Below are 27,059 nucleotides of genomic sequence, written 5' to 3'. Positions count from 1 at the left end.
ACGATGTTCTGGAAACCTTGAAACAATTTATTGTGTTGCTTTATACAAGATTAACAATTTCCACACCACCCCCAACACCAACATAGTCGCTGCACAAAAGCCACAGCCCTTTCACACCCAAGAATTGCCAGCAAGGGGAGCCCGCAGCGTGGTGGCCGGGACGCCTCCACCTGCAGCCCTCCTTGCTGTGGCTCAAGTCACTCACTCTTCTGTTACCACAAATAAAGCATCAACAAGGAAAAGAAACCTCATCAACTCCCCATCAAAGAAACGTTTCCCTGAGGCAAGAGGCATCGCTAGATTCCTAAGGAGGAGGGCATCCTGCTCCGGCCGCAAGCTGGGTGGTGCCGGGAGGTGGGGGCACGGTGGGAAGGAGCACCTGGTGTCCTCCCACCGCTCAGCGCTCTCGGACGGACGGCCTCTGCGCCACTCTGAGCTCAGCAATACCAATCTCTTCTTTGGCTCTTTTGCTACTACCTAAGACTAGTCTGTAAACTGGAAACCCAAGTTGCAAAAAATAGATATAATAAAGGGACAAGGACTCCACTTGGCCCCGTGTGACACACGTGTTGGTTTTTCTGTTTAAAAAAAAGTCAGAGCAGAGGCCTGGCCAGCTGGCTGGCTGCGGTCTTGCTCCCCAGGGAGCTGGGCAGCCTCTGAAAAATCACGAGACACCAAGCATCATATTCTGGGAGTCAGGACCCAAAAGAACTGCCCGTATCTCCACATAGGCAGGCGCACATTCTGAGGAGGCTGTTTACTCTCAACATAAGGGAAATGACTTAGCTGGAGCAGTCGGTTCAGACTTCACAGGACAGGCAAGTGCCTGAAAATCCTTGAGAAGCAGCCGCTGCCTGAGTGGGGCGCTGCCCCGTCCATCTCCCAGTGAAGGCAGAGCCTGCTGTCTGGAGAGCGCGGACCTCAAGGCCTGCTTCTGCACGGCAGACACTTCCCAAGGGCCTGTGCCTGCAGCTCTGCCTGAGCATGGTTTTACAATAAACTGGAATGTCTACCTGCAGCCTGGAACTCCTCACATCCTCAGCCCTCAAAGAGACGAAGAAGGAATTCGGGGCTCTGCAGCCTACCTGCATGAACTTGGGAGAAACAAACTGGAGGCCCTGGCTGAGCTGGGACCTGGGAGGCGTGGGCCTGGGTGATCTTCCAGTCAGGATGGCCCAGGTTGTGATGTGCAACCATAGAAAACTCAAAGAAGCTGGCTCTGTCTTAGATACAGACATGTCTTTAAAAAGGTCTTCATCTGAGACCCACTCAGAGGGCCGAGTGGACGTGTCCAGTCCTGCTCCACCATAAAGGCACTGGAATTATGTCTTCCTAGGAACAACATGACGTGCGGAGAACAGTCCAATTCTATCCAATGCGTTTAATGGTAAGGATCAAAACTGAGCCAAAAATAAGTGTCTTTAAAAATCCTACCACAACTGTTGAATCTACAAAGGTCTTTCTCTAAAAGAGCTTCATTGTCATGTTCAGTGGAGAGACTGGCCCCCACGATGAGCACACGCTGGGTGTTCTGAGTATTGTTCAGAGAACAAGGTACCTCTCCCAGCTGGGGTGTGAGCCAGGAGGATGGACGGACACTCTGACCAACCAGGGAGCCCACTGTGGCCAGAAGGAGCCCCGACCAGTAGGGTGCGATGAGGTACTCTGGCCAAACACGAGGAGCTGGGCCACCTGCTCTGCCCTGCCACCAGAGCTCCCAGCACGAGCCGGCATGCTCCTTGGCCTAGCGCTGCCCCTCCAACGATTGTCTGCAACAGAGCTGCAAGGTGCCGAGCACCAGGCTGGCTGGGGCCCCCAGAGAAGCACAGGGCTGCTCCCTGAACTGAAGGCACATCACACGTGCCAAGAGATGCTCCACTTAGCACTCACGCCTTCTCCAGAAGGAAACCAATGGCAGAGCGTAATTATTATCCAACTTCTGAGACCTCCTTGTTCAGCTTCCAGCCTTTGCCCTGAAAATCACAATTTCCTCGGTACACTGGGCCCTTTCCCATGAAGCTGAGAAGCATCTGAAAGACAGTAAGCAAAAACAGAACACAAGTCTCTCAGGATCTCTGACTCCTTGAAGGCAGCAGTAACCAAACCTCAAGGGGACCACTTCTGAAATAGCAAAAGCCCCTGAATACCGAGTGTTCTGGGCTCAAAGGAGCCGGACACGCTGGCAGGTCATCTGCAGCACAGGCAGTGTGCCGGTGCTGGGAGGGTGGCCGCCGGCTGAGCGCCATCTGTGCCGCAAGTGCCGCTCCCGTTCCCAGCCACAGCTGCCATCCCGGGGCAGAGCCTGGCTCCTGGTGAGGCCTGTCAGATACAGCGAGCACCCCTCCACTGCAGACCTTGGGGTCTGGAAGGGCAAGCTCACAGGCACTCATGTTCTGAGCCCACACAGGGAAGCAAGCAAAGCAGACACGAGTCAGAGCTGAGACGGCAGAAGGCGTCTCACTGATGACCACTCAGTGTAATCCTACAACACAACGAGTGTCTAAAGAGAGACATTCAAGTGGTCTCTTATAGCCCAGATGCTTTTCAGGCAGCCTTTTAACTCCCAGAGGAAAAACAGGAAGGAAATGGTACAAGAAAACACTTTTCCCTTTTTCCTGAAAATTCCACATATCAGTAGTCACGTTTCCAATAGCACTTCCATTAGTTTCTGTTTGAGAGTGTTATCAAAAGCAAACACAGGCAGTGCAGTCTTGCAAATGCTACCCGCTCTCGCCTGGATGGCTCGGAGACCACCAGTTTGTGGAATAAGTCCCTGCTTTCTCCACAGGAACAGGGAGTAACTGCTGACACAGGCTTAGCCCCAGTTTCTTTCTCTGAAAAAAGCATGTTTCTGCCTGAGGGACTTGCAGTCCACCGTTGCACGCAGATGGCCTCTGGCATCCACTGTTAAGCATCAGCCTCAGGACACTGATCAGTGCAGCCCCCAGGCCGTGTCTGGAGCAGGTGTGGAGCAGTGGGAAGAGCAGCTGGCCCTGCACTATGTGCACCCGAGAGCCAAGGTCCCGGGACGGGGCCAGGCGGCCTGCCCACTGGGCACGTGCTGGCTCGGGGCACCTGTGCCCTCTTCCATGCTGTGAACCAGGGCTCGCAGGCTGGCCCCTTCTGCAGGCACAGCTGTGTGCAGAGCAGACGCCAGGGAAGGAGGACGCTGCCCAGTCCTCTCGTGCTCCCAAGCCCCCGCATCACCCTCAGACTGAAGCACACGCCGCTCCTCTCCTGGACACACGCTCCGTGAGGGGTCAGGGTCCCTCCTGAAGCCCTGCCACTGCCACCCGACTCCCCCTTTCACTCACACTGAGGTCGAGTCCTGTTAGCTGGTCCCACCTGGAAGGGGTGGCAGTGTGACCCCAAAGGCCTGCAGTGCCCGGCCCGCCCCGGGAGTCAGCACCGTCACCCTTCCAGTCTCAGTCACACTGAAGAGGAAACACGGAGCTGAGGGCGAGGAGGTCCTGAGCCGAGCACTCAGGCCACCGCACCCGCCTCTGCGATCACACAGGGCAAGGCCAGTGTCAGTGAGGGGGCGACTGCGTCCCTCTCGCCAGCACCACAGAGATGCCCGAGCCTCCAAGGACAAACCAAGACAACACAGTGACAATGGGGGAAGACACTGTCCTTGGCAGCAGAGAAGGCATCTGATGGGGGGAGCGTCCGCAGTGCACGCGGCACTGGGACCACCTGGAAATTACCTGGCAGGCTCTGCGGGAGGTGGGCAGACACGGCAGTGTGCGGGAGAGGCGCTGCACGTGGCGGGCTGGAGTGCACGCCGGCCAGGAGACCTGAGAGGAGACGAGAGGGGGAGGGGACAAAACGCACTGACGGGGAGCAGCCTGGGGCTCCAGGGCCCCAGACGGCCGACTGCCCTGGTCCCGGGTGCACAGCCGGGCTGGGGGGTCAGCACACTGCCGGGGAGGCTGCCCACGGTCACACACCAGACACACACGGGCACCCAGCACGTGAGAGCAGAGCCTGTCGGTCACGGAGGCCCGGGCCCCTCCTGTGCTCCGGTACGAGGGAGGAGGGAGGCACTTACTGTGGCCGAGGCCGTGGTGGAATGTCCCAGGGGCAGGGCCGGTGACGATGGCATCCTTGGAGACCCCCGCTTTAGCAGAGGAATCAGCACTGAAGGAGATCACGTGGAGGGGAAGCTGGGAGATAATCCCCAAGGGGCTCGAGTTCAAGGCCCCAGGGAGTTTGGAACTGCCAGCCTTGTAGGATGAAGACAGCAGGTTCAAGGGTGAGGAGCCAGTCAACAGCACAGCCCCACTCGCTCCTTTCTGGGGAAGAAGCAGAGAGGGGTCAGAGGTCCAGCCCACTCACAAACCGAAGCTGGCACTGCACCGGGGGTGGGTTGCAGAGGGGTACGTGCACGCCAGCTGCCCCTCAGCGGCAGCCCCGAGGGAGGAGGACCATTGTGAGAACCGGCAAAGAAGGGCTCCCCCAGCAGCGCTCACTTAGGTACTAACTATGCCTCCTTTGTGCAAGAAAGGAAGGAGAGAGCATCATACATGGACAGCCACCAATACAGGGATAGAGCAACATGTGTATACTTACCTCCATCACGCACACGCGCACACACACACACACACACGCACATGCACACACAGAGGCATTTCCCTTTAGTTTTTACAAAGAAACAGAAAAAACCTAGAAACTAAGGAACGCAGTTAAAAGGGCTGGAGGAGGAAGGCAGAGGCGAGTGAAGCTTTGCTAAACACACCCTTCTATAGGTTTGCTCTTTGCAACCACACTCTCTTATATATGGGAAAAAAGAAGAAAAAATAAGCTCTCATTCCCCAACCTTCATCCAAACCTCCTGTAATGAACCACGCGAGGTGAGCCTCAGCAGCCAGGGGCTGGGTCACGGCGCCTTTGTCTCACGTGCACAGTCTCCTCAAACCCAACAGAACCACCCTGAGAAGTACCAGTCTTCCTGGTCACGACATCCCTGTAACTGACCACCTGAGGGCAGGACTAGTTTCACATGCTCGCTTGGAGAGATGACGGGCAGGAGGCTGTGCAGGGCGAGTTTCCTGACACCCTCTGGCCATCCGGATCCACAACCTCCAGACGCAGAGCTGCCCAGTCCTGCCCTGCTCGTCCTCCCCAGGAGACTTTTCAGGCTTTCCTGGGAATCTGGCCACCAGAAAAGTAAAGGCCTGAAAACAGGAAGCCCGGTCCTCCTTCCAACTGGCGGGCTCGCTGTTCCTACCTGACCGTGAGCATCAGCTCTCACTCTCAGACCAGGGCGAGGCCAGCAGCCCTGCCCACAAGGGCGGCGGGCCGCAGGAGGACACTCACTGGCAGGGAGGTAGACGATGTCACGCTGCTCACCGCGCTGGGCTTCAGGGAGGAGGTCAGTAACTTGGCCACGCCCTGGGTTCCTCCACTAGAATCTCCATTGGGACCACCAGGAGGGGCCACCAGGGTCAACTTCTGGGGTACAGGCGGCTTTTTCACTGCAGGGCCAGGGATGGGTCGGCCGGCAGACTGTCCTGTGGAGGGAGGCTGAGCCGCAGGGAGCAGGTTCCCAGAAGCAGGGCTCTGGACTGGTGTTCCTCCAGACGAGGGGCTGCCGGACGACACCCCATGTTTGGAGGCAGAGCCCAGGAAGGGACTGGTCTTGTAGGTGGGCCCTGAAGAGCTGGCTGAGTGTGGCTTTGCTGGATGGCTCACGGCAGCAGAGCATGAAGCTGGGGTCTTATGAGAGCTGCTGCTGGAGGCTGGTGTGCCCCCTGAGGAGGCTGGCGTGGAAGCATGGAAGCTCTGACTTTTGGTCGCTGTCTTGACAAGCTGCAGCAGGGATCGGTGACACTGAGGGGAGCCAGGCTTCGGGCCCTGCAGCTTACTGATGAATGGAGCCGGAGGGGTGAAGTTCTTCTGCGGCTGCGAGCCGGCATGAAAGACCCTGACCTGGGGGCTGGGCACGGTGGTGCCTGCCGGGGGAGCGTGAGACGTCCGCGGCAAGCCGTGGTGCTTGGCTCTCAGCTGCTGCCCTTCCGGCGGGCCCTTGCCGAGAGCTGCCTGACAGGACAGCTCTTTGCAGCCGGAACTCTCTGCTTTTTTCTCCTGAGAGGACTGCCCCAGGGCCAGAGCCTGTTCAGCCAGGAAATTGAGGGGTGACTGCAGAGAGCTAGAGGGTGGAGGGGCTGAAGAAGGGCTGGGCTTTGGAAAGTTCCTTTTTTCTTCTGGACACAGAACACCCGCGACCTTCTCTGCAGGCACTTTCACGGGTGCGGGCAGTGGGAACTCTGAGCTCCCACCAGCCCTGCTGTTCAATACAGCCAGTTCCTTGGACATTGCCTCCAACGAGGAGGCGGAATTATGGACCAAGTCTCCATCCAACGAGTCCTCCAGGTTGATAGGAGCAGGATGAACAAGGCTGCCAGATGCCTGGGATGAGAGCTCCCGGCTTGCGGCCCCCATGCCCAGGCCTCCTCCCAGGTGCTCTGAAGGCAAAGCCAGGGGGCTGCCCATCTGGCCTGATGAGATGGACACCTTCTTATCTGGCTTAGCAGATGACTCCTAAAGGCAAGCAGAAAGGCTCATGTTTACAAATGTCCAAAGATGCCAACCCTGGCCCTGCTGAAGAGACTCAAGTGTGAGAAAACCAGACAGACAGCGGGCCTTCCAGTGTGATCGCGAAGCCAGGGCGGAAAGGCACAGGAGGCAGGGCTGCATGGACTCGGAAAGGCTGTGACCCCACCACCCTCTGCCACCCTCTGGCCATGGCTGAGCGGGGCTGGGCTGACCCAGGCGTGCTGCCACTGCAACACGCACAAGGAAACTGCGTTCTGTTTCTGCAAAACTGTACGAACTGAACAACAAGATGTGCTCCCTTCCGGCTCTCACCCCACCTCAGCTCCCAGCCGCAATCAGGATGAAAGGGGACTGCTTTCGCTTTCTCTCCCTCCTGGTTTCTCCAGCACCTAACCCCCCTCTGGGCTCAGAGTCTGTCCTGTCACTCCCGCCTCCCCAGCACCTGGTGCAGTGAGTCTTAGGGACATCAGAGGATATCAAAAGACACTTGGGAATAACTAATCTGCATGCTGCTTCCCTCGGGCTGCTTAGGGACAGTTAGGGGCGCTACAGAGCCTCAGGAATTGGCAAAAATTTTGGTGAAGCAGCAATTTTACTACATCGAGAGAGCTCTCCAACATCGAAGTCATTTCACAGTCTCCAGTCTCTAGCCATCGCACTCCCCTCCGTGTCTGTCAGTCAGCTGAACACAGCTTCCTGCCTGCCTGATGCCAATCCAGGCTCACCTGCACTTGGCTCGGGGGCGCTCTTCCGTAGGACGCAAGGACAATTCACCCATGACACTTCCCATTTTCAAGGGCTCAATGATTCTCAGAGGGCTACCAGGAAGACCTCATTTAACTCTACAACAACCCTAGGAACTGGCCAGGTAGGTGCTGCTTCCTAGACCTGGGGCTGGAGGGCACTAGTGGACCAGGTCAGGTCTCTGTCCTGCAGACCCCAGGCCCCTCCTGTGGGCCAGGCTGCCTCCTGGTACAACCTCATCCCGAACAGCTGTCCCCAGACCAGCAAAGCTCCATGAGCTGCCAGGAGCATGGCTGCAGAGAGCTAAGAGCAGGTGGCACACGACCGGGCAGGCTGACTCACCTTCACCTTCATTTTGGAAGAGGCCATTACTTTCTTCTTGGCCCTGTGCAAAGGAGTGAACACAGGAAAGGTTGAGGGGAGCTCCCCAGAGATAAAAATGCCAGCAGTCCTGACAAGTGAGAACACTGAGACACTCACAGAACTGACGTCAGGTGCCCATGGCCTCGTCTGCTCTCCTTAAACAGAGTCCTGCAACAGAGAGACATGGGGAAGTCCTCACGAGCCCCTGAAAGCAGTCTGCTCCCCGAGCCTCCCCACCTCCCATTAATGCCAAGGGGCTACTGAGGGCCTTACGTAGCTGCCTGACCACCCAAAAGCCACAGAGCTGGGATTCCCCCCAAAAGGCGATGACTCTGCCCCAGACCTCTCAGAGTGATTCCTCCCCTAACGGCAGGAGCACTCTCCTCACCATCTCTTCTCATCCCCCTTCAAAGGCACAACTTTTCCCAGAGAAGCTCAACAGAATTTTCTTTATGCCCTTTCCTACACACCGTCGGGAGTCCAATCTACAGCGAGAAGAGCAGTTCCACCTGAAGGGACTCTAAGAGAAGGCCTGCTAAACCAAGAACACTCCCAAGCTCCATGGGGAGGTCCTGGGAACATGCCGAGCAGGAAGCACCAGGTGTGGTCTCCCACCTGGACAACTACTACACTACACTGGCTGAACCCATCTGATGGAACTACCCTGTAACTTCAGAGGCTGTTCAAGCTTGCAGCTTCCAGGGGAGGACTCAGACGAGTAAACTGCGGTTGGTTCATCTTGGCGCTCAGCACAGGAGCAGTCGCCCACCCCCCACCCGGTGGCCCGCAGCTGCAGGCGTTCCTGGAGCAGCTTGCACACAGCTTGTGGGAACCAGCGTGGGAAAAAGGACCTTGTCTCCAAAGACCAGAGACCTGTGCTCTGATCATGGGGGTGGGAGGTGCAGACACAGGGTGGCAGCCCATTGCTGCTGCACTACTGGCTGAAGCAACTGTCAGGGGATTTAAAGGGCCAGGACCCCCTTTAACCTCTTATTTTTTTATCATTTTTCCCCCTTTTGGAAGTCAGACGCTAAAGACTAGAGCATTAAAAAAATATATATGTGGGAGAAATTCCCTGTATGTGCCTAGGGAAAAGCTTGGAAAAGATGTGAGAATATCATGTTAGGTTCACACCTCAGGCTGATCCTTGACATAGAGACAGCCTATACTAAAAACAAAACACAAAACCAGCAAACTCCAGCCAAAGGGGAGAATCTGATTTTTGGAGTTATCACATTATTAGATTCAAACGTCTGCTATTCAACAAGAACAACAAAAACACAAGGTACATAAAGAAGCAGGAAATATGGCCCGTTCAAAGGAAAAAACAAATCAATAGAAACTGTCTCTGAGAAAAGACCAAATGGCAGATACACCAGACAAAAACAACTGTCCTAAAGCTGGACAAAGAACTACAGGAAGATGTGAAGAAAGAAAATAATGTGAAAAAATATCAATAAAGAAATAAGAAACCTGAAAAGAAACCAAAAAGAAATTCTAGAACTGAAAAAGACAGTAACGGAAATGAAAATTTCAGCAGAGAGATTCAAAGGGAGATTTGAGCAGGCAGGAAAAAAACAAAGAACCTGAAACAGGACAATGAAGATGATGGAGACTGAGGAGCAGCAAGGAAAGACTGAAGAAAAGTAATCCAAGTCTGCAGGACCCATGGGACACCATCAAGCGCACACACACCCTCAGAGCATGCCCATTCCCGGAGGACAGAGAAAGAGGCCCAGAGAAGAGTGAAGAAACAAAGGCTGAAACTTTTCAAATGTGAAAGCAAGCAATGTAAGCGTAAATGTATGAATATAAATATCCAAGAAGTGCAAAGAACTCCACATAAGATGAAACTGAGAGACCCACACCAAAACACATGATAATCAAACTTTCAAGAGTCAGAGACAAAGACAGAATACTGAAAGCATCCAGAGACTACTGAATCATCACACATGAGGGATCCTCAACAAAATTATCAGCAGATTTCTCATCAGAAACTTTGGAGGCCAGAAGACAGTGGGCTGATACACTCAGAGTCTGAAGTAAAAACAGTGTCAACTAAGAACCCTATATCTGACAAAACTGACCTTCAAGAGTGGGGTAGATGTAAATCAACTATACTTCAATCAAAGAGTAGAGGATATCCCCAGATAAGATAAAAGTTGAAGGTGTTCATGATCAAAAAACCTATCCTGTAAAAAATGCTCATGGGTCCTGAAGGTGAAATGAAAAAACAGCACTTCAAAGTTACATGCACAAATAAAGATCTCAGAAAGGTGAATATACAAAGACCACTACAGAAGACAGTATCATTATAACAATGGTTTGTAATCATACTTTTTTAAAGTATGATTTAAGAGACTAATACTAATTTAAAAGCTAGTAACTATTATTATGACTTTGGTTGGTAACTCTAAATCTTGTTTTCTGCATAATTTAAGAGGCATTTTAAAAACTATTAGTTTATGTTTTGGGGCACACAATGTATAAAAATGTACTTCTGTGACAGCAGCAGAGCTGTATGGCGGCAGAGCTTTTATATGTTAATCAACTTACAGAAGTATTAGTAACTATTTTAAAAAATAACAATTCAACACTCTAATCAAAAGACAGAGACTGGTAGAACAAGTAAAAAACATGATCTGATCTAACTACATGCTGCCTGTTGCCACTGTGGTGCTGTGCTCAACTGTGTCCGACTTGGTGCGACCCCATGGACTGTAGCCCACCAGCTCCCCTGTACGTGGCATTTCCAGGCAAGCTACAAGAGCCAAAGACAAGAACAGATTGAAAACAAAAGGACTGAAAAAGGTACTCCAAGCAAAAATCACCAAGAGAGCAGAGGCAGCTGTATTAACATCAGACAAAACAGACTTTCACTCGAGAAGGTTACAAAGATACAGAAAGCTATTATATGTTAATAAAAGGTTCAATACAGCAAGAAGATATAACGACTATAAACATTCATGCACCTGACAAACCTTTAAAATATATGAAGCAAAAACTGATGGAACTGAAGAGAGAAAGAAACAGTTTTACAATAAAAGCTGGAGATTTCAATACCCCCTCACAGAAGTGCCTAGAATAATCAGATAGAGGATAAAGCAACAGAGGACTTTACACAATAAACCAATTAGATATAACAGAGAGACACAAAAACATTCTACCCAACGACAACAGAACACACTTTCTCAAGTGCACATGGGACATTTTCTAGGACAGATCATATGTTAGGCCACAAACTCTCAGTAGATTTTAAAAGACAGATATCAAACAAAGTGTCTTCTCTGATCACGACGGGAATGAAGTTAGAAATCAGTAACAAAAGGAAAACTGGAAAACAAAATTGTAAGAAAAAAAGGCAGATATATTAGACAAAACAACTTTTAACAACATACTTTTAAATGATCAACGGATCAAAGAAGAAATCACGAAGACAATTAGAAAATACTTAAAAAAACAAATGAAAATGAAAACACAACATACCGAAACCTACAGGACACAGTGAAAAGTGGTGCCGAGAGAGAGCACTCTTAGGCATAACTGCTTACATGAAGAAACAAGGAAGGTCTTGAATCAACAACCCAACTTTATAAGGAACAGAAAAAAGAAGAACTAAACCTAAACCCAGCAGAATGAAGGATATATCAATAATAAAGATTAGAGAAGAAATAACGAAAACAGAGAATAAACAATAAACAATTATAGGCCAATTTAGACTTCCTATTTTTTTCTGTTTTAGTCTTGGTAACTTTTGTGTTTCTAGAAACTTGTCCATTTCATCTAGGTTGAAAGACACTATCCATAGAGCAAAAAGGCAACCCAGAGAACAAAGAAATATTGGGAAATTATGTATCTGATAAGGGATTAATATCCAGAATACATAGTGAACTCTTAAAACTTAACAACAAAAAAGCACACCAACTTAAAAATGGGCAAAAGACTTGAATAAACATCTCCAAAGAAGATATACAAATGTACAGTTAGCACATGAAAAAATGCTCAATATCACTAACCACTAGCAAAGTGAACGATGGGGCACCACCTCATATCCATCAGGATGATGGCTACCAAAAAAAGAGAAAACAACAAATGTTGGTGGGGATGTGGAGAAATTGGAACCTTGTGCACTGCTGGTGGGAATGTAAAAAGATAATAGCTACTATGAAAAACATTATGGTGGTGCCTCAAAAATTAAACACATCATCATATGATCCAGCAATTTCAGTTCTAGGTGTCCATGTAAAAGAACTGAAAGTAGGGTCTCACAGAGATGTCTGTATGTCCGTGTTCACAGCGGCATTATTCACAATAGCTTAAATGTGGAAGCAACACCAAGTACCATCGATAGATGAATGGATAAGCAAAATGTAAACACACAGGAGAATATTATTCAGCTTTAAAAAGGAACAAGTTCTGACACATGCTACAGTTGATGAACCTCGAGGACATTATGCTGAGTGGAGTAAGCCAGACACAAAGACAAACACTTTATACGAGTCCGCTTACATGAGGTACTTAAAGAAGTCAAAACCAGACAGTAGAATGGTGGCCTCCCGGTCTGTGGGGAGGAGAAATGCAGAGTTGGTGTATTTAACACCATTGAACTGTGCCCTGAAAGATGCTAAAGTTTACATTAAGTATATTTCACCACTCCTCTCCCCCCAAATTTTTTTTTAAAGAACACTAGTTACAGGAAACTTTCTCTGTGTATTGCAGATATAGTCCATTCATGGAAAGCTATGTAACACAAAGTAGCCTGTTAGAAAAGTCTGGCACTTGGCTCTAAGAAGTAGTCACTCCTGCCAATTGCAAATAAGAATTCTGTTCAGAAAATTAAAATGTTCCCGACATGCACCTGCCTCCCAACTTCCAGCAGGCGCCATTATGTCACAGCAGAAAAGGGCATACAGACATAGAACTGAAGTGGGATAAAGAATGACAAAGACAAAATCCCACAAATAACTCCCTCTTCCTGGGGAGACAGAGAAGCCCCTCATTTCTTAGGTGAGATGAGAGTCCAATCCACTAGCCTGTGACTCTGAGGGTGGGGCTCTGGTGGCCTGGCACAGAAGAATCACTCAAAACATCTCTCTACCACAAGAATGGGCTTCCCTTGAAGTTCAGCTGGTCAAGAATCCACCTGTAATGTGGGAGACCTGGGTTCGATCCCTAGGTTGGGACGATCCCCTGGAGAAGGAAAAGGCTACCCACTCCAATATTCTGGCCTGGAGAATCACATGGTCCACAAAAATGCTCTACCCTAAGGTCACACTGACTACACTGGCTGCCCACGAGCCCTCACCTGGCCTGCATCCAGCCTTTGGGCCAGAGAGGTTTGACCTCAGCATCCAAAAACGCCTTCACGTAGTCCTCCCAGGACTGGGCCTTGCTCTTCTCCAGGTCAAAGCTCTCCAGTTTGATCTTCACCACCTGACAGAGCAGCTCCCTGCAGAGTGGACAAAAGTCACAACCTTTAAACCATCCCAAATGCTTCTTCAAGGTTTCAATCATGTGCTTTCAACAGCCCTAATTAAAGAAAAAGATTCTAACCTTCATTAGAAACACAGGAACACGCTCAGACACTGGCCCCACAAACCCTCCACTGAGGCAAGGTCCCAGTTTGGGCACACCTGATTTCATCACTCCACTGGAACTTCTTCCGGGGTCCCATTATCCTCCGGCCCCCCTTCTCCTCATCTTCCTCCTCATCAGAACAGACCCGTTCTCTCTGCTCCTTGTCCTTCTCCTCTTCCAGCATCCTAGAGAGTGGGAAGGATTAGGCGGGACCCCAAGGTCACCACAGACCCGCTTCCTCCTGCCCACCGTCCCCTACCACCCCCCAGGACTTCTCAGAAGAGATGAGGATGCTGAAGGCAGCGAGGGGACACACTTACTTGGCGACCTTGGCTTGTGTGTGGGCCTGGCACTCGTCCTGGTACTTGGCCATCTGCTCCGGCATGGCCCTGCCAATGGCTTCCTTAAGTTTCTGGAGCGGCTCCTTCAGACGCCCACCCTGCTAAGAGCAAGACCAGTCATGAGTCTGGATTACACGCCACTTTTTACACTGAGGACACAGTCTAAGCATAACCAACCACATGTAGGCAGTGCAGCAGCAGCTATGGCACCTGTGAGCATGCGATCACCCTCCCCACTGGGCCCCGAAGCCACAGGGCTCCACTGCAAGGTCACCCACCTGCTCACACAGGTGCAGTTTTCGTGCACGCTTGACCAAGGTGTCTTTGCTGCAGGGCAGGAAGCAAGCAAGGTAGGCATACACTCCAGAACGGGTCTGGCTGCTCAGCTCCCGGGTCTGTGCCTCTATGCTGAAGAACAGAGCAGAGTTACCCACCGCACCACCTCTCATCTGCAGGAGCCAAGAGTGGGCCAAGCCTTATCTCGCCAGTCACACAGCATCACGGAGCGGCCAGCACCGATGAACTTGGCTAGGCAGAGTGCACCAAGGTTCTCAGGTCAAAAACAAGACTGAGTCAAAGGTGTCAAGAAAACTGAGTCTCCATGAGTGTAAGCTCTGAAGTTCTAAGTTTCATAAACAAAGAAAGCATAAATGCTTTCAAGCTGGGAAATAATCGAGTTACTTGGGATTGACAGGAAACAGTTTCCAGCAGAGCTTCCCTTTTCTCCCCCTATAGTTCCAAGTTCTGTCCCTGACTCCGTGGTCAAGGAAATCCTCACGCCTGCAGCATCCCCACTGAGGCGAGCAGAACGCAGTCTGCTTTCCAGCCCTTGAGCTCTCTGGACCTGGCACAGTCCCAGGCACAGACCCCTCACCTGAGCAGACCCTCAGGTGCTTCCTGACCCCAACGGCCAATCTCCCTCTGTCCTGGCCAGACAAGGTGCTTTGCTAGAATATTCCCTGCTCTGGATCATTGGTTTCACACATGCAAAACCCTCAGCGGTTGCGCAGTCAGCTTCCTCTGGTACACAATGCAACCAGGAGAGAAACTGGCAAACCTGGTGGGCCAGATACAGAGTCTGGCTTGGATTTGTATGGGCGGGTTTTGGCTTTTTTTGCTTTTTAATCCAGTTCATACAGTGGGGTGTCCCAGAGGCTCGTGTGTGTGAGATGGGGAGTGGGAGGGTGAGCACTGGCCTCAGAACACAAACGCGACTAGGAGAACGACCAGGCTCACCAAGGAGCTCCCTGAGGGCAGGGCCCGGGCCTGCACTGAGCCGGCGCTCCCTCTCCTCAGAGACGGGCAGGCAGTGCCTGCTCTCTGCTCTCGCCTCACAGGCGGCACAACACCCTCCCCAGCATGCCGTGACGAAGACACATGGAGTCCCAACAACGTCTGCTGCCTCAGGTTAGGATGGTCTAGCACTTCCTAGAGACAAACATCTGATGTCCCCGCCCCTGACTTCTATTATAAAAAACCACAAATAAAGCAATAGAAACCAATTTTTAAAACTCTCATCAGGGCTTTCTCTTCCCTCAATTGTACTCCCACTTCCCCAGGCCTGCAAACCCCCTGCATGGTAACAGCAGATGCAAAGAAACGAAAGATACTCACTCTAGGAGGATGCCATTAATATCCTGGGTGAAGAACTTCTGTCTGCTCTCTCCCTCCGCAGCTCTGGCAGCCTGGTTCACGGCAGACAGGAACAGGCGTTAGCACCCTTGCCCTGCACGGCCCGCACTCACCCACAGGCCTAGACAACGCCAGATGACAAAACCCTCGCGCCGAGCCCTGCCCCGCTCAATCCTAATCCAGACTAAGTTCACCTATGACCACTGCATGCTCCAAAAGTGGCGCATCCAGCTCTCTTCACAGGCTGCTGCAGCATCTACGGACAGACAGTCCATTCTTCCCAGGACTTGACACAACAGTCATGTAAGAGGGTTGAGTCTTATGTGAAGAAAATCAGAGTCAAGGGACTCGTGAATCTGATTCAGCCAACGAGCGAGCTCCTCTGCCCGGCACTCTATCATCTAAACGGCGAGTTGTGTTTTCCATACCATCTACAGCACAAAACAATCAAGAACTTTAACAAACCTGCAATATTTGAAGGCCTTTATTCACCAAAATAATATTAGTAACAATGATAATGTGCTGCTTCAGCATTTAAAAACCATAATTCTTTGAAAATTCATAATCTATTTAGGGTATGTTATCACAAACTCTATTTATTACTCAGACCACTGGAATAACTAACCCACCTGACTACCTACTAACACAGATATAGCAGGCTGCTACGGTGCTGTGCTTCCCACGAGCACACAGTTGACAAGACTCTGGCTGGCCACCCTGGAGGCCCCTGAAGTCATCCCAGGAGGCGGCCAAGCCACCAAAAGCACAAGCGAGGAAAGCAGCATGTAGAGGTCTGGACCAGGGGTTCTTTACTTGGCTGCATATAGCTGGCAGCGTTCCGCATCCTAGATGCATCCCATCGGAATCTCCCGGGAAGGCCTGTGTTCCCTACAACAGGCCTCAGGATTAGGACTCTTTAAAATAACTCTGGTGACGAGCATGTAGAGGATCGAGAACCACTGACCTACACCCAAGAGGTTCCTGGTTCAAAGTCAGTTGCTCAGTCCTGTCTGACTCTTTGTGACCCCATGGACTGCAGCCCACCCAGCTCCTCTGTCCATGGGATTCTCCAGGCAAGAATACTGGAGTGGGCTGCCATTCCCTTCTCCAGGGGATCTTCCCGACCCAGGGATCGAACCTGGGTCTCCTGCATCACTGGCAGATTCTTTACCGTCTGAGCCACCAAGGAAGCTCCCTAGTCCAAAGGCTTTGGGCAAAATAAAACGTCAGGCTTGACATATAATAATGATGATAAACAGAGACAAGAAGGTGACTGTCTACAGTGAAGTGATCAATCCTGATCAAACTTTGGGAACACCTACCTTTCTCTAGCCCCACTGGCCTTCCCCTCACCGCATCCTCTGGGTCCTGTCCTGACTTCCTAGCTCTAACCTGTCTCCTCCACTAGCTCTTAGCTGCAGGCGCACTCCCAAGTTCCATCAAGAGACCTCTTCAGCCAACAGTGTCTCCCCCTCAGCTTCAAAATAACACATATACACAAAATAACAAACACAAACCTAAACCTCTATCCTTAGCTCTGGACCAGAACTATCAATTATCTCCCTGAATGAATGACCCTGGAGTATACAAATCAACTTGTCCAAAATCTAACCCACTCCTTTCTGCTCTTCCTCCCAAGTCCCTACTTCTAACAACAGCACCTCACCCTTCTTAAATCCTCTCACTTTTCTTTAGAACTCTTTGGGAGGCCTTCCCAAGCCTAGAATCAAACCCAAACTCCTCCACCTGGCAGTCAGGGCTATCCAGGACCTGGCCTCACAATCCTCTCCAGCCCCCACCTCCCACCATATACCAGGAGTCCCTGTTATCCAACACATTGCCCATTCTCAGCCCTGGGCTCTGGCTTACCAGAAGGCCATGTCATCCAAGAGGCTGGCCAAGCTTGCTGCTTCCAGTCCTTTCCCTATGGACCCCTAAGAGCCCCTCTTTCCCTTCCTCAAGTCTGGTGGTCCACTGGGCCATCCTGTTGGCCATCCAATCATGACAGCTTATTTCACCCTGCTCTGTCCCACAGCCCATTCTTTACATGGCTACCAGTCTGTTTATACAAGCTCATGGAGAACGTGAACTGAATCTTACTCATCAACATGTTTCCTACAGCGGCTCATCACCTAACAGCTACTGAATAAACGTCAGCTGAGTGGGCGATGAATGAACACACAAATGAACAGATTATCACTGCAAGGATGAAAACTAAGACCAAGAAAAGCTCAGTACCAGACAAAACTTGCAGAGGATATGAAAAAATTTATTTAGCTTGGCTAGGGGAGGGGCAGAGGCCGGAGATGGCTGGCAGAAAGGGAAGGAAGAGAGGGCGTCACTAACGTCACCCGTTATGTCTTATGCTGTCACAAAGTTTGGAATTCCCCGGTGGCACCTTTAATGTACTAGGATTGTGATTTCAGTTTGAGAGAAAACAAAATGGAGTCATTCTTTGAACTTAGAGAATGCTGGTTATAGGGCTTCTCAGGTGGCGCCAGGGGTAAAGAACCCACCTGCCAATGCGGGAGATGTGAGAGACATGGGTTCAATCCTTGGGTCAGGAAAATCCCCTGGAGGAGGGCACAGCAACCCACTCCAGTGTTCTTGCCTGGAGAATCACATGGCCAGAGGAGCCTGGCAGGTTACAGTCCATGGGTGCTGTGCATCAGGCCGCAGAGAGTCAGACACGACTGAGGTGACTTAGCACACTGCTAGTTATAAGATGCAGAAGCACCTTTACAGTAATCCAACCTAATTAACATGCACTTCAAATGTCTGTTTGTCAGACCCAACAACACCTCAGGCTTCCCATTTTTGTTTGTTTTGGGCCATAATGTGCGACTGGTGGGATCCTAGTTCCCTGACCAGGGACTGAACCCAGGCCCCTGACAGTGAAAGCAAGGAGTCCTAACCACTGAGCCGCAAGGGAATTCTCTCTAATCAAATTTTTCGATATTAGCCATTTCAGATGCTTTCTGGCTATATAATTTTTTTTTTTTTTCCTGATGCCTTCTGAATCATGCAAAACAGTATCTCTGAGGATCTGGCTTTATGCTGAAGTAGTCAAGGGCTGCATTTTTAAATAAATCTAAATAAATGAGCCACTGACTATGTAGTTGATAGTCTGCCAAGAAGAACTGAGATCCCTCAACCCTAATAAGAAACACCCTTGCCGGAGGCATTGTATGAATCAGTTAAATCAATCACTCCTAGGAAGACTAGCTAGGAAATGAAATAAAACCAGACAGCCAGATCGTGCTGATTTACAGTAGTTCCAATAGCCTTTTAATGAGCTCTTTATTCATTATAAGAAAAGCCACTTCTAGCCTTTCAGCACCTAGATCACAACTTTATATACTGTACCTGCTTTTGCTGAATAGAGTGAAATCTGACATGATTTTCTTTACAAAGACCAAATTGGTTTGTTTGTTTTTAGGTTGCACCGTAAGGCATGCAGGGTTTTAGTTCCCTGACCAGGGATCAAATCTGTGCCCCCTGTATTGGAAGTGCAAAGTCTTAACCACTGGATCACGTGGGAGGGCTCAAAGTTTTTTTTCTATCTTATTCTCTTTGAATCTGTGTCTCTCTAGTTTTGCAATGCAAGGGTTCTAACTGTACAAGGGAGTAAGCAGTGAGCAGGTAGAAGGGTGGGCAACATGTGTCTCCATTTCTTTTCTATTTTTAGGATCACTATCCTTTCCATTTTATGCTTAAATGAAGAGGAAACAGATATGGGTCATCTGCACGAAGCAGGGTAAGTAGCTGCCAAACTCTTATCAAGACAGTTACCTATCAAGGGGCAACGTTATCTCAACTTTCCAACCACCAAGACAAAAGACACAACCAACACATATTAGGAGAAGACAGACAGGGGGCAAGGCTGTCAGGTCAAAGCACTGGGGTCCCTGGGGCCCATAAATAGGCATAGCACATGGGAGTAAGAAGTGGAAAGTGAGCTAACAGGAGAAAACAGCAACAGTGCTGGAGTGCTCCCTCTCAGAATATCTCTTTCACTTATGTAAATTTTCAAATGTATTTTTTGAAGTTTTAAGAATAACATTTAGTTAGAAGACAAATCTTATTTTCGCTTCCAACAGCAAAATATTTTTCCCTGGGAGACTGACGCACATCACCTTAGAATCTGCTTCAGCACCATGGGGGACTGCAAACAGGACCACGGACTCCTCCCCTCCCAGGGCAGGTTGTCCCCATGGGAGGGGTCCTCTAGCTGGTGACTTGCTTTCCCAATACAGTGTGGCAGAAGGGATACAGTGCATACTACCTCCAAGGCTAGATCATGAGGGTCTTATGGCTTCCACCTTCACCCACTTAAGATAGTACCCTGAGACTGTCCTGCCCAGAATGAGAGACGGGAGGAGAGGCCCTGTGGTCCTGGCTGTCCCAACGCCCAGCCATCTCACCAGCTGAACGCAGCCCCGAAAGCCACCACGTCTGTGGGGGGGGTAGGGTGGGTACAGACACAGTAGAGACTATGCCCTCTAGGGCCGAGATTTAAAATCTCAACAATCACAAAAACAAAGCAAGGGGGAGAAAAAGAAAAAGAAGGGAATGAAAAATAGTGAGAAACACATAAACACTGTCGATGTTAGTGATATATATCAAGTTTAATTTAAATTAAAAAAAAAATAATGTCCAATTCAAGATCTAGGACAGGGCTTCTTATTAATGATCCAAAGATCCACACGTGACTTTTGAAAATTTGTGTAACTTTTGTGTACACAGGCATCTTTCCCTGGGAGGACACTCTGCCAGCAGACTCTCACAGTGGGGCCTGGGGATAGAGCACCTGCACACATGTGCAAAAGGCTCCAAGTGCCCCCAAGAGCTGAGGAGCCTTTAGGGTGGCATTAAGTAACTTTCTAAAACAAGCCTTCTTTGTCATGCAATCATTAAAAATAATGAGGGCTTTAGAATAATATTTATTAAGTGAAAAGAGCAGAAAACAATTATTCACAACTATAATTACAACTGCATAAAAACATATATACAGAGGCTAGAAAACAAAGTGAGTTGAAAATAGTTTTCAAAGTGGCAGTTTCCCAAGTTTCTTAATGCTGGCATAGGAGGGCCAGGTGATGACTGAAGTAACAGTTTCACATGTGAATATACATTCAAGCCAGTACAGTAACATCTCGTCACCACCTCCTCACCAGGGCCTGAGCCTACCTTACCTATGGGCCCCTGATCCCTCTCTCCATCATGCCTAAGAGATAACAGAGACTTGGCAATTCCTGAGGAAGGACAGCCTGCTCAGTGTCCACCTGATGAACTCCAGAAAGTAAGGTTTTCTCAAATCACGACCCAACGCTGTTCCACATGAAGCCACTTTGTTTCCACCAGACTTGTCCATCCTTCCCAAGAAAACGCCAATAATGAGTCTCAGTTATCAGACTAGGACACCACCCTCGGTGGAAGCAGGGACGCATCCCAGAGCCACTTTAACTTTTCTCTAAGGAATGACTGGCCTCTGCCACACACATCTGACTTGACTCAAGGCTTTCAGAAGCTACGGGATAATCTGATTACAAACCAGAAGATTGAAAAGAAGGGGTAATTTTTTTTTTTAACATGTATTCTGAGAGCAAGCACAGACCCTAAATCCTGACAGGGCATAATTCATTTAAATGGGTATATTCAAACAACACTGTGCACATTCCACAAGGATGAATAGAGCTCTGAATAAGACATCTGAAGTATTTCGCATGCCGTGTTCAAGTATTTTTTGCAAGTGAGAAAATCATTTGCAGAAGTGGTTCACATTTTATCCTGCCCTGGTCCTAGTGTATATGAGGACTAGTATACACAAGAGATTCTGAAACACTGAGAGTCCCTGGTTTAAAACTTAAGCTATAGAGTATAAGTGCCCCCAGGGTTGTCATAAGTCATGATGTCCAAGGTGAAATGGTATTTTAACTAAAATACACTACAACTAATGACCCGTGCTTGGCTTATCATCAGTATTCATGGATCACGGAATTTACAGTCCTTAGTGCTCTAGTACTAGGTCAACTCCCCATCCCCAGGGGGAAAACAGGAGGAATGTCCACTATTTTCCAAAGACTGTTACTGTTTTTAACGTGGGGCATGGACAGCACTTATGGTTCAGCCCTTCTTACTTATCAGAATTCCAGATTCCTATAATCACTACCTAACAATAAACCCAGTGGCAACTAAGCATATGCCCCACACTCAACATGTCTGCAAACTTCTGTGAATGTTCAAAACCTTCAGATTACTAAAGAGATGGATCTCTGCCTCAGCTGCCTGCTGCCCACATGCGTGTCTGTCACACAAAAGGAAAGATACTGACAGGCACAGAGGAGGAGAGAAAAATCTCTCCAGAAGAAAGTAGATTTTCCAGACGTGAAGGAATCACAAAAGGACAGGCAGAGCTGACCCTGTGCCCCTGCTTGGGATGGGAAGAAAGCCCAGAAAAGCAGACACTGGAAGCGCCCGTGACTAAGGGTTGCTCTGGGCCATGAGCTGTGGGGCGTTCGGGACCAGCAATGATCCGCCCGATCGCTTCCAGGAAAGCCCAGCCACTCCATGTCACCATACCTGAGCCAGCTCCTTAACGCGCTTCTCCAGGGGTGCAGGCAGGCCTTCGGGAAGGGAAGAGGGCTGCCTGAATTCCTGGTCCAGTCCCACCCCAAGGGAATCGCTTTCATCATCCATATCGCGGAAGGGGCTTCCTTCTGGAGACTCACTGAGCAGCTGCTCCAAGTCCAAATCCGTCAGCGAGTCCATGGCAGTGGCCGCCTGCAGCAAGTCGTTGTCAGAGGCGGAGCCGAAGAGCGAGAGCAAAGGGTCGGAGGCACCTTCCAATTCCCGCAAGCCCTGAGCTTCTGCTGACACCGCTATGGGCTTATGCTCTTCGTCCCTCTTTCTCTGAGCCTCTTTCTCCTTTTGGAATTTCTTCAGCATCTCTTTAACACTCAAAGCCCCAGAATACTTCTTTTTCTTCTTCTCCTTACTGGCATTGAGGGCTGTAAAGCTGCAAGTAAAAGGGAGAAGTCGGTTACTAAGATTGCAGGACTCCTCGCAAGGGAGATTTCCAGAGGGGCTTCAGCCCCGCTCCCAGCACAATGGTCTCCGGGAACCTCAGCCACAAGTCCACCCCGTCACTCCTCCTCCCTCCTCTTGGCACATGGAGCTCCTCCTTGGTGGGACCAAAGCTTGAGACTGAATACAGGTTAGCAAAACAGTAACACAAAATGCTAAACATCCGATGGGTTTGTTAAAATCACTGCCAGGCTGAAATAAAAGGTTGCAAAAACAGGAGGGGCAAGAAAGACATTTAAAGGGAGAAAGCAGGAGCAGCAGCAACTTGGAGGGCAGCTGGGATGAGACCAAGTGAGGCTGAGGAAGCAGGACCAGAGAAGACAAAGGGGACAGAGACAGGAGAACGGGGGCAGAGAAGGGTGCTCAGGAGGACAGGAGACGTCAGCAGTCACACAGTGACAGAGAGACCCGCCAACACGGACAGCGGGACAGAGCGCGCTCTGATGCCGACACACAGGGACGTGAGAGCCCCGACGAGGCCGCATGGCCGCGTGAGGCTGTGAGGAGGAGGGCGCATTGCCCGGCGGCCCTGACGATGCAGAGTCCTCCTAGCAAAGAAGCTGCTGCCTCTCACCCGGCTTTGGAAAACTTGGACTTTTTCGATTTCTTCTCCTTGTCATAAGTGTCATCTTTTTTCTTCTTCTTTATCTTCTCACCACCTTCCTTCAACTTCCGCTTCTGAGAATTAAAGACAAGGCACAGTTACACGGCTCCCCAGCTCTGGGAGCAAGTGCACTACGCAGCACTGGCCTTCTCCGCCCAGGGTACATCCTGAGAGCTGTCTTACTTCCTCCACGAACACACGGTTTCAGCTCAGTCCTTGGACCACAGACCCGCAGGTCAGGACAGCATTCCCACTGACAGCGGCTCCTAGGAAACCCGGGCCAGAGGCAACAGAGGCCCTTCTGCAGCCTGAACCATTTCTGGGGGCCCACCTCACATTTTAAACACCCAGGCAGAGATAGGCAGCTTTCAAAATAAGCTTATCTTAGGGCTTATTTTCGTTGGGGTGACAGTCCTGGGAACCAAAGTCCTCTAATGTCCACAGAAGAGACACAGTAAGCTGGTGCACACTTCCCTCACTCCACACCCATCACTGCCCTCGTCCCCACCCTGGGGCCACCTTGAGGAGCGAGTCCCCGCCGAGCCTGCTGGGACACAGGCATGGACACAATGACTGAGCCTCCAGGGTCACAGCACACGTGTGAGAAGGGAACCGCCAGCCTTGGCACAGCTGGTGCCTCTCCGCCACTCTCCTGAGCCATCCTACACCGGCACAGATTCGGGCAAGTCACCTACTGATCTCGTAAGGTCATGTCAAAAAGCACTTCTGAAATCCAAAGGCGAGCAATGTTCTAACCTTGGGAGATTTTTTCTTCTTTTCCTTAATGAAGTCATCCTCAGATTCTGACGCCTGTCTAAACTGCAGGGTTCCCGAGTTAATGTAAAATCCTCCATACTTTGTAGTCAAAGAAGCAGGAACAAGCTCATCGTACTGAAGGGGGAAAACAAACTTGGGTCAGCTCCAAGGTCAGTGCTATGTCCACAGGTGCAGAGTGCGTCCTGACAGAACGGATGTGACCCTGTCCCTCTGTCACACTTCAGACGGCATACTAAGGTATGCTTCAGGCCAGTCACCAAGGTCCAAGTTAGGAGGTGTTCTGCACAGACCTGATCACCATATTCAGAGAGGGAACCAAGGCCCAGATTAAGTCGTCACTCCCTTCAGAGCAGCTCTTTCCACTGAAAGGGCACACCCACTGACTCCACCCCCAGTTCCAGGCACTTCAGTAGGTGCCTAGGGGCCGCGGTCCTGGCGTCATTAAGTACTCACCGCCTCAGAGTTATCAATGAAGGAATCGGATTCATCATAACCATAACCCATATCAATCAAGTCCTGTATTCGGTCTTTTCTACGTTTCTTTCCACCCTAAAATTTAAAATACATCACATGCTTGTTTTTATACTTGTGATAGGAACATACAACACAAGATCTAAACTTTAAACAAATTTTTAGGCCCAGGGTCACAGGACTTTTTTGTTTTTAATACACAGAATTAATTGTTGCCTTGAACTCCAACAGCTAATGACTAAGGGTTATAAAACACTGGACCAGTCTCTATCACACATCCCCCAAAACTGTGTTCCCTGAAGACCTTTCAAAATTGGACAGATTTGTAAATGCGTAAAGTGGCCTAAGACTGAAGAAGGAACTAAATGGCCTCACATGCCTTGCATCAAAACATTTATTTTCAGGACAAATTCTAAGGGTAAAAGCCTCCTTATGTTTATTCATCCATTTAGCTCCACATGTGTTCCTGCCATATGCACTTTCTGCACCTTAATGCATTTGTTTAATAACTTCATTCTGCTCTCTCCAAGCTCTATATTCGTTTCACATTAGTGTTGATTAGATAAACCACTAAAGGAATATGAAAATGTCTGAAAACCTCTCCCACCCAACAAGGTTGTTCTGTTGCCCAAGAGAGAAATCTTACATATTTTTCTTCAAATTTCCTAGCAAGGGCCTCCACTTTATGCCTTTCCTTTTCTTCATCATTGAAAGGATCCAAGAGATCTTTCTTCTGTAAAGAGACCATTCCACAAAAATAAGTCACAAAAAAATTCCCACAAAGCTATTCATTGTACCTTCATTGATTCCACACCGATAAACTATATAATAAAAGCAACTTTTTCAGAAAAGACAAGGTAAAATACATATTACCTTCCCATCCATGTTTACCTTACTTGTTTAAGAAAGCAAAATTTCAATTCATGAGACTCAACAGAACTTGATTCAGTTCATTTCAGTTCAGTCGCTCAGTCATAGTCACGTCTGACTCTTTGTGACCCCATGAATCACAGCACACCAGGTCTCCATGTCCATCACCAACTCTCGGAGTCCACCCAAACCCATGTCCATCGAGTTCGGTGATGCCATCCAGCCATCTCATCCTGTCATCCCCTTCTCCTCCTGCCCCCAATCCTTCCCAGCATTAGGGTCTCTTCCAATGAGAACTTGATTAAATACCTACAATCGCCCACTGAAGTACTAGGTCCTACAGTGCTCCAAATATGGCAAAAGGAGTTTAGTTGGGGATGCTCACCCCCATGTAAAACTGTGTTCCAAAATAACTGGTTTCCTCTGTAATACTAAAAATTATTTTGTGCTTTTAAAAACATTATTCTAAGAAAAGGTCCAAAGGCTTCAACCAGACTTGCAAAGCAACCAGTGGCTCAGAAAGGTTAAGAACCCACTGAGCACAGAACAAGCTCCTGACAGCTATTCAATCTTACCGGTTAGAAGAGTGGTATGAACTTATTCTTCTCTCAGTGCTATCAATAGTCAAACCGAAGTTCGTGCCATTACTTTTCCTTGGAAGCCTATCTTGAAGGATCAATAATCTCCCTTTCCTCCCAATCTCAATACTATCTCCAGATATTTTCAAGTAGTCTTCCAAAGTTTGTACTCCATAAACCTTTCTATTTTTCCTCAAATTTTCCAGAGTTGGACCTTAAGCTTCCATGGCAAGGAATCTTAATTTTAATAAAAGACTTCTGTATCAAAATACACTGAAGACTTTGGAGTCCAAAAACACTAAGACTGGACTTTTACTTTTTCTACAATGATCACATATAACCTAAGTGGTTCAAATAATTTTAAGAAACCCCACTCATCTGGAGCAGTAATGGATTTAATGTTTACTCCTTAACGACCTGCAAACAGCAATCATCCACGATTTCCTGAATGCGTGAAGGTCTGCCTCTGTCTGAACACAGCATCTGGAATGTAAGCTCCTCTCTGTTCAAGCCCTTCAGGGCCTGCATTTGTACCAGACTTAACAAGTACCACACTGTGACTCCTGTGACTTGTATAGGTGTAATCCTCCTGAAACATCTAGGAGAGTGCAAAGTTCCTTCGAGGTTGGGACAGCAGCCTCCCCACCTTTACTCAGTCCTCAGCATTCCAGCACAGCGCCTTCACATTCTAAGACACACGTGTTAAGTGAGTTAGCATAAATGTGTCAGATTACACTGTGCTTTGAACACTGCAGAGCAGACAGGGTCATTTAGGAGTTCTGAACCTGAAGCCAGAAGCGAATCCCCTGAAATCGGATCTGAAGTTCTCTGTGTAAGTTCCACGCATTTTTCTGCAATTGAGGAGGGCATCTGAACCCCACAAAAGGTGAAATCAGAGCACTGGAGTTCTGATCTCAGTTGACCTACTGATTTAGTATGAGCCCATAAATAAATACTTTAACCAATTCCTGCTACTTTCTCTTCCTCTCAAGGAAGAGGATACTGTTCCTACTTTGGAGAAGAGTTGATGAATGGATATGAAGTTACTTTTTCTCAGTCTACCCACTGGCCCTCATACAACCTGGCACAGACTGAAATGGCTTTCATTCATTCAATCAGATCTTTATTAAGGAAACACATTTTTATCTAAAAAAAGTGGGTAGTCCTTCGGACCAAAGGCACCCCAAAGAGCACAACCACAGGTCAGACTGAAGGAACATGGCGTGGAGGAGTCAGGCACCTGCATCATCTCTTCAACCTGATAGATACTGTGAGCCATGCCCGCCCAACCTCCACGTCCCTGGAGCCCGTCTAGAGACGGGAACGCCGCCAGCGCAGGACCCTGCTCACCTTTCCCACAGAGGCTGGCAGAGCACACAGGCTTATAGTAGGCACTTAAAATAAATGCTCCTGACCCAGCTCCTACTCAAACTGCACGGTTCCACTGACATGAAATAC

The 27,059-nt window shown here is 49.2% G+C and overlaps 1 protein-coding gene across 2 annotated transcripts in view; it reads right to left on the bottom strand.

The window, feature by feature from the left end:
• Positions 1-6: 6 nt before the first annotated feature.
• The window catches only part of UBN1 (ubinuclein 1), a 32,499-nt gene continuing 5,446 nt past the window's right edge, over positions 7-27,059 (bottom strand). The window contains exons 3-18 of one of the 2 annotated variants that reach the window (XM_065924282.1): positions 24,800-24,886; positions 24,136-24,231; positions 23,662-23,796; positions 22,876-22,979; positions 21,798-22,233; positions 15,198-15,268; positions 13,862-13,991; positions 13,563-13,684; positions 13,299-13,427; positions 12,971-13,114; positions 7,783-7,833; positions 7,645-7,687; positions 5,320-6,543; positions 4,052-4,295; positions 3,708-3,797; positions 7-2,030 (exon numbers count right to left, since the gene is read on the bottom strand). In XM_065924282.1, the coding sequence (XP_065780354.1) occupies positions 1,981-2,030; positions 3,708-3,797; positions 4,052-4,295; positions 5,320-6,543; positions 7,645-7,687; positions 7,783-7,833; positions 12,971-13,114; positions 13,299-13,427; positions 13,563-13,684; positions 13,862-13,991; positions 15,198-15,268; positions 21,798-22,233; positions 22,876-22,979; positions 23,662-23,796; positions 24,136-24,231; positions 24,800-24,886 (3,156 nt within the window). In that variant the 3' untranslated portion in view covers positions 7-1,980. The remainder of the gene's footprint in view (positions 2,031-3,707; positions 3,798-4,051; positions 4,296-5,319; positions 6,544-7,644; positions 7,688-7,782; positions 7,834-12,970; positions 13,115-13,298; positions 13,428-13,562; positions 13,685-13,861; positions 13,992-15,197; positions 15,269-21,797; positions 22,234-22,875; positions 22,980-23,661; positions 23,797-24,135; positions 24,232-24,799; positions 24,887-27,059) is intronic. The other variant, XM_065924283.1, reaches the window with a different exon arrangement.

Source organism: Muntiacus reevesi, chromosome 2 (genome assembly GCF_963930625.1).
Source record: "Muntiacus reevesi chromosome 2, mMunRee1.1, whole genome shotgun sequence".
Taxonomy (NCBI): Eukaryota; Metazoa; Chordata; class Mammalia; order Artiodactyla; family Cervidae; genus Muntiacus; species Muntiacus reevesi.
This window is presented reverse-complemented; position numbering and strand designations above follow the sequence as displayed.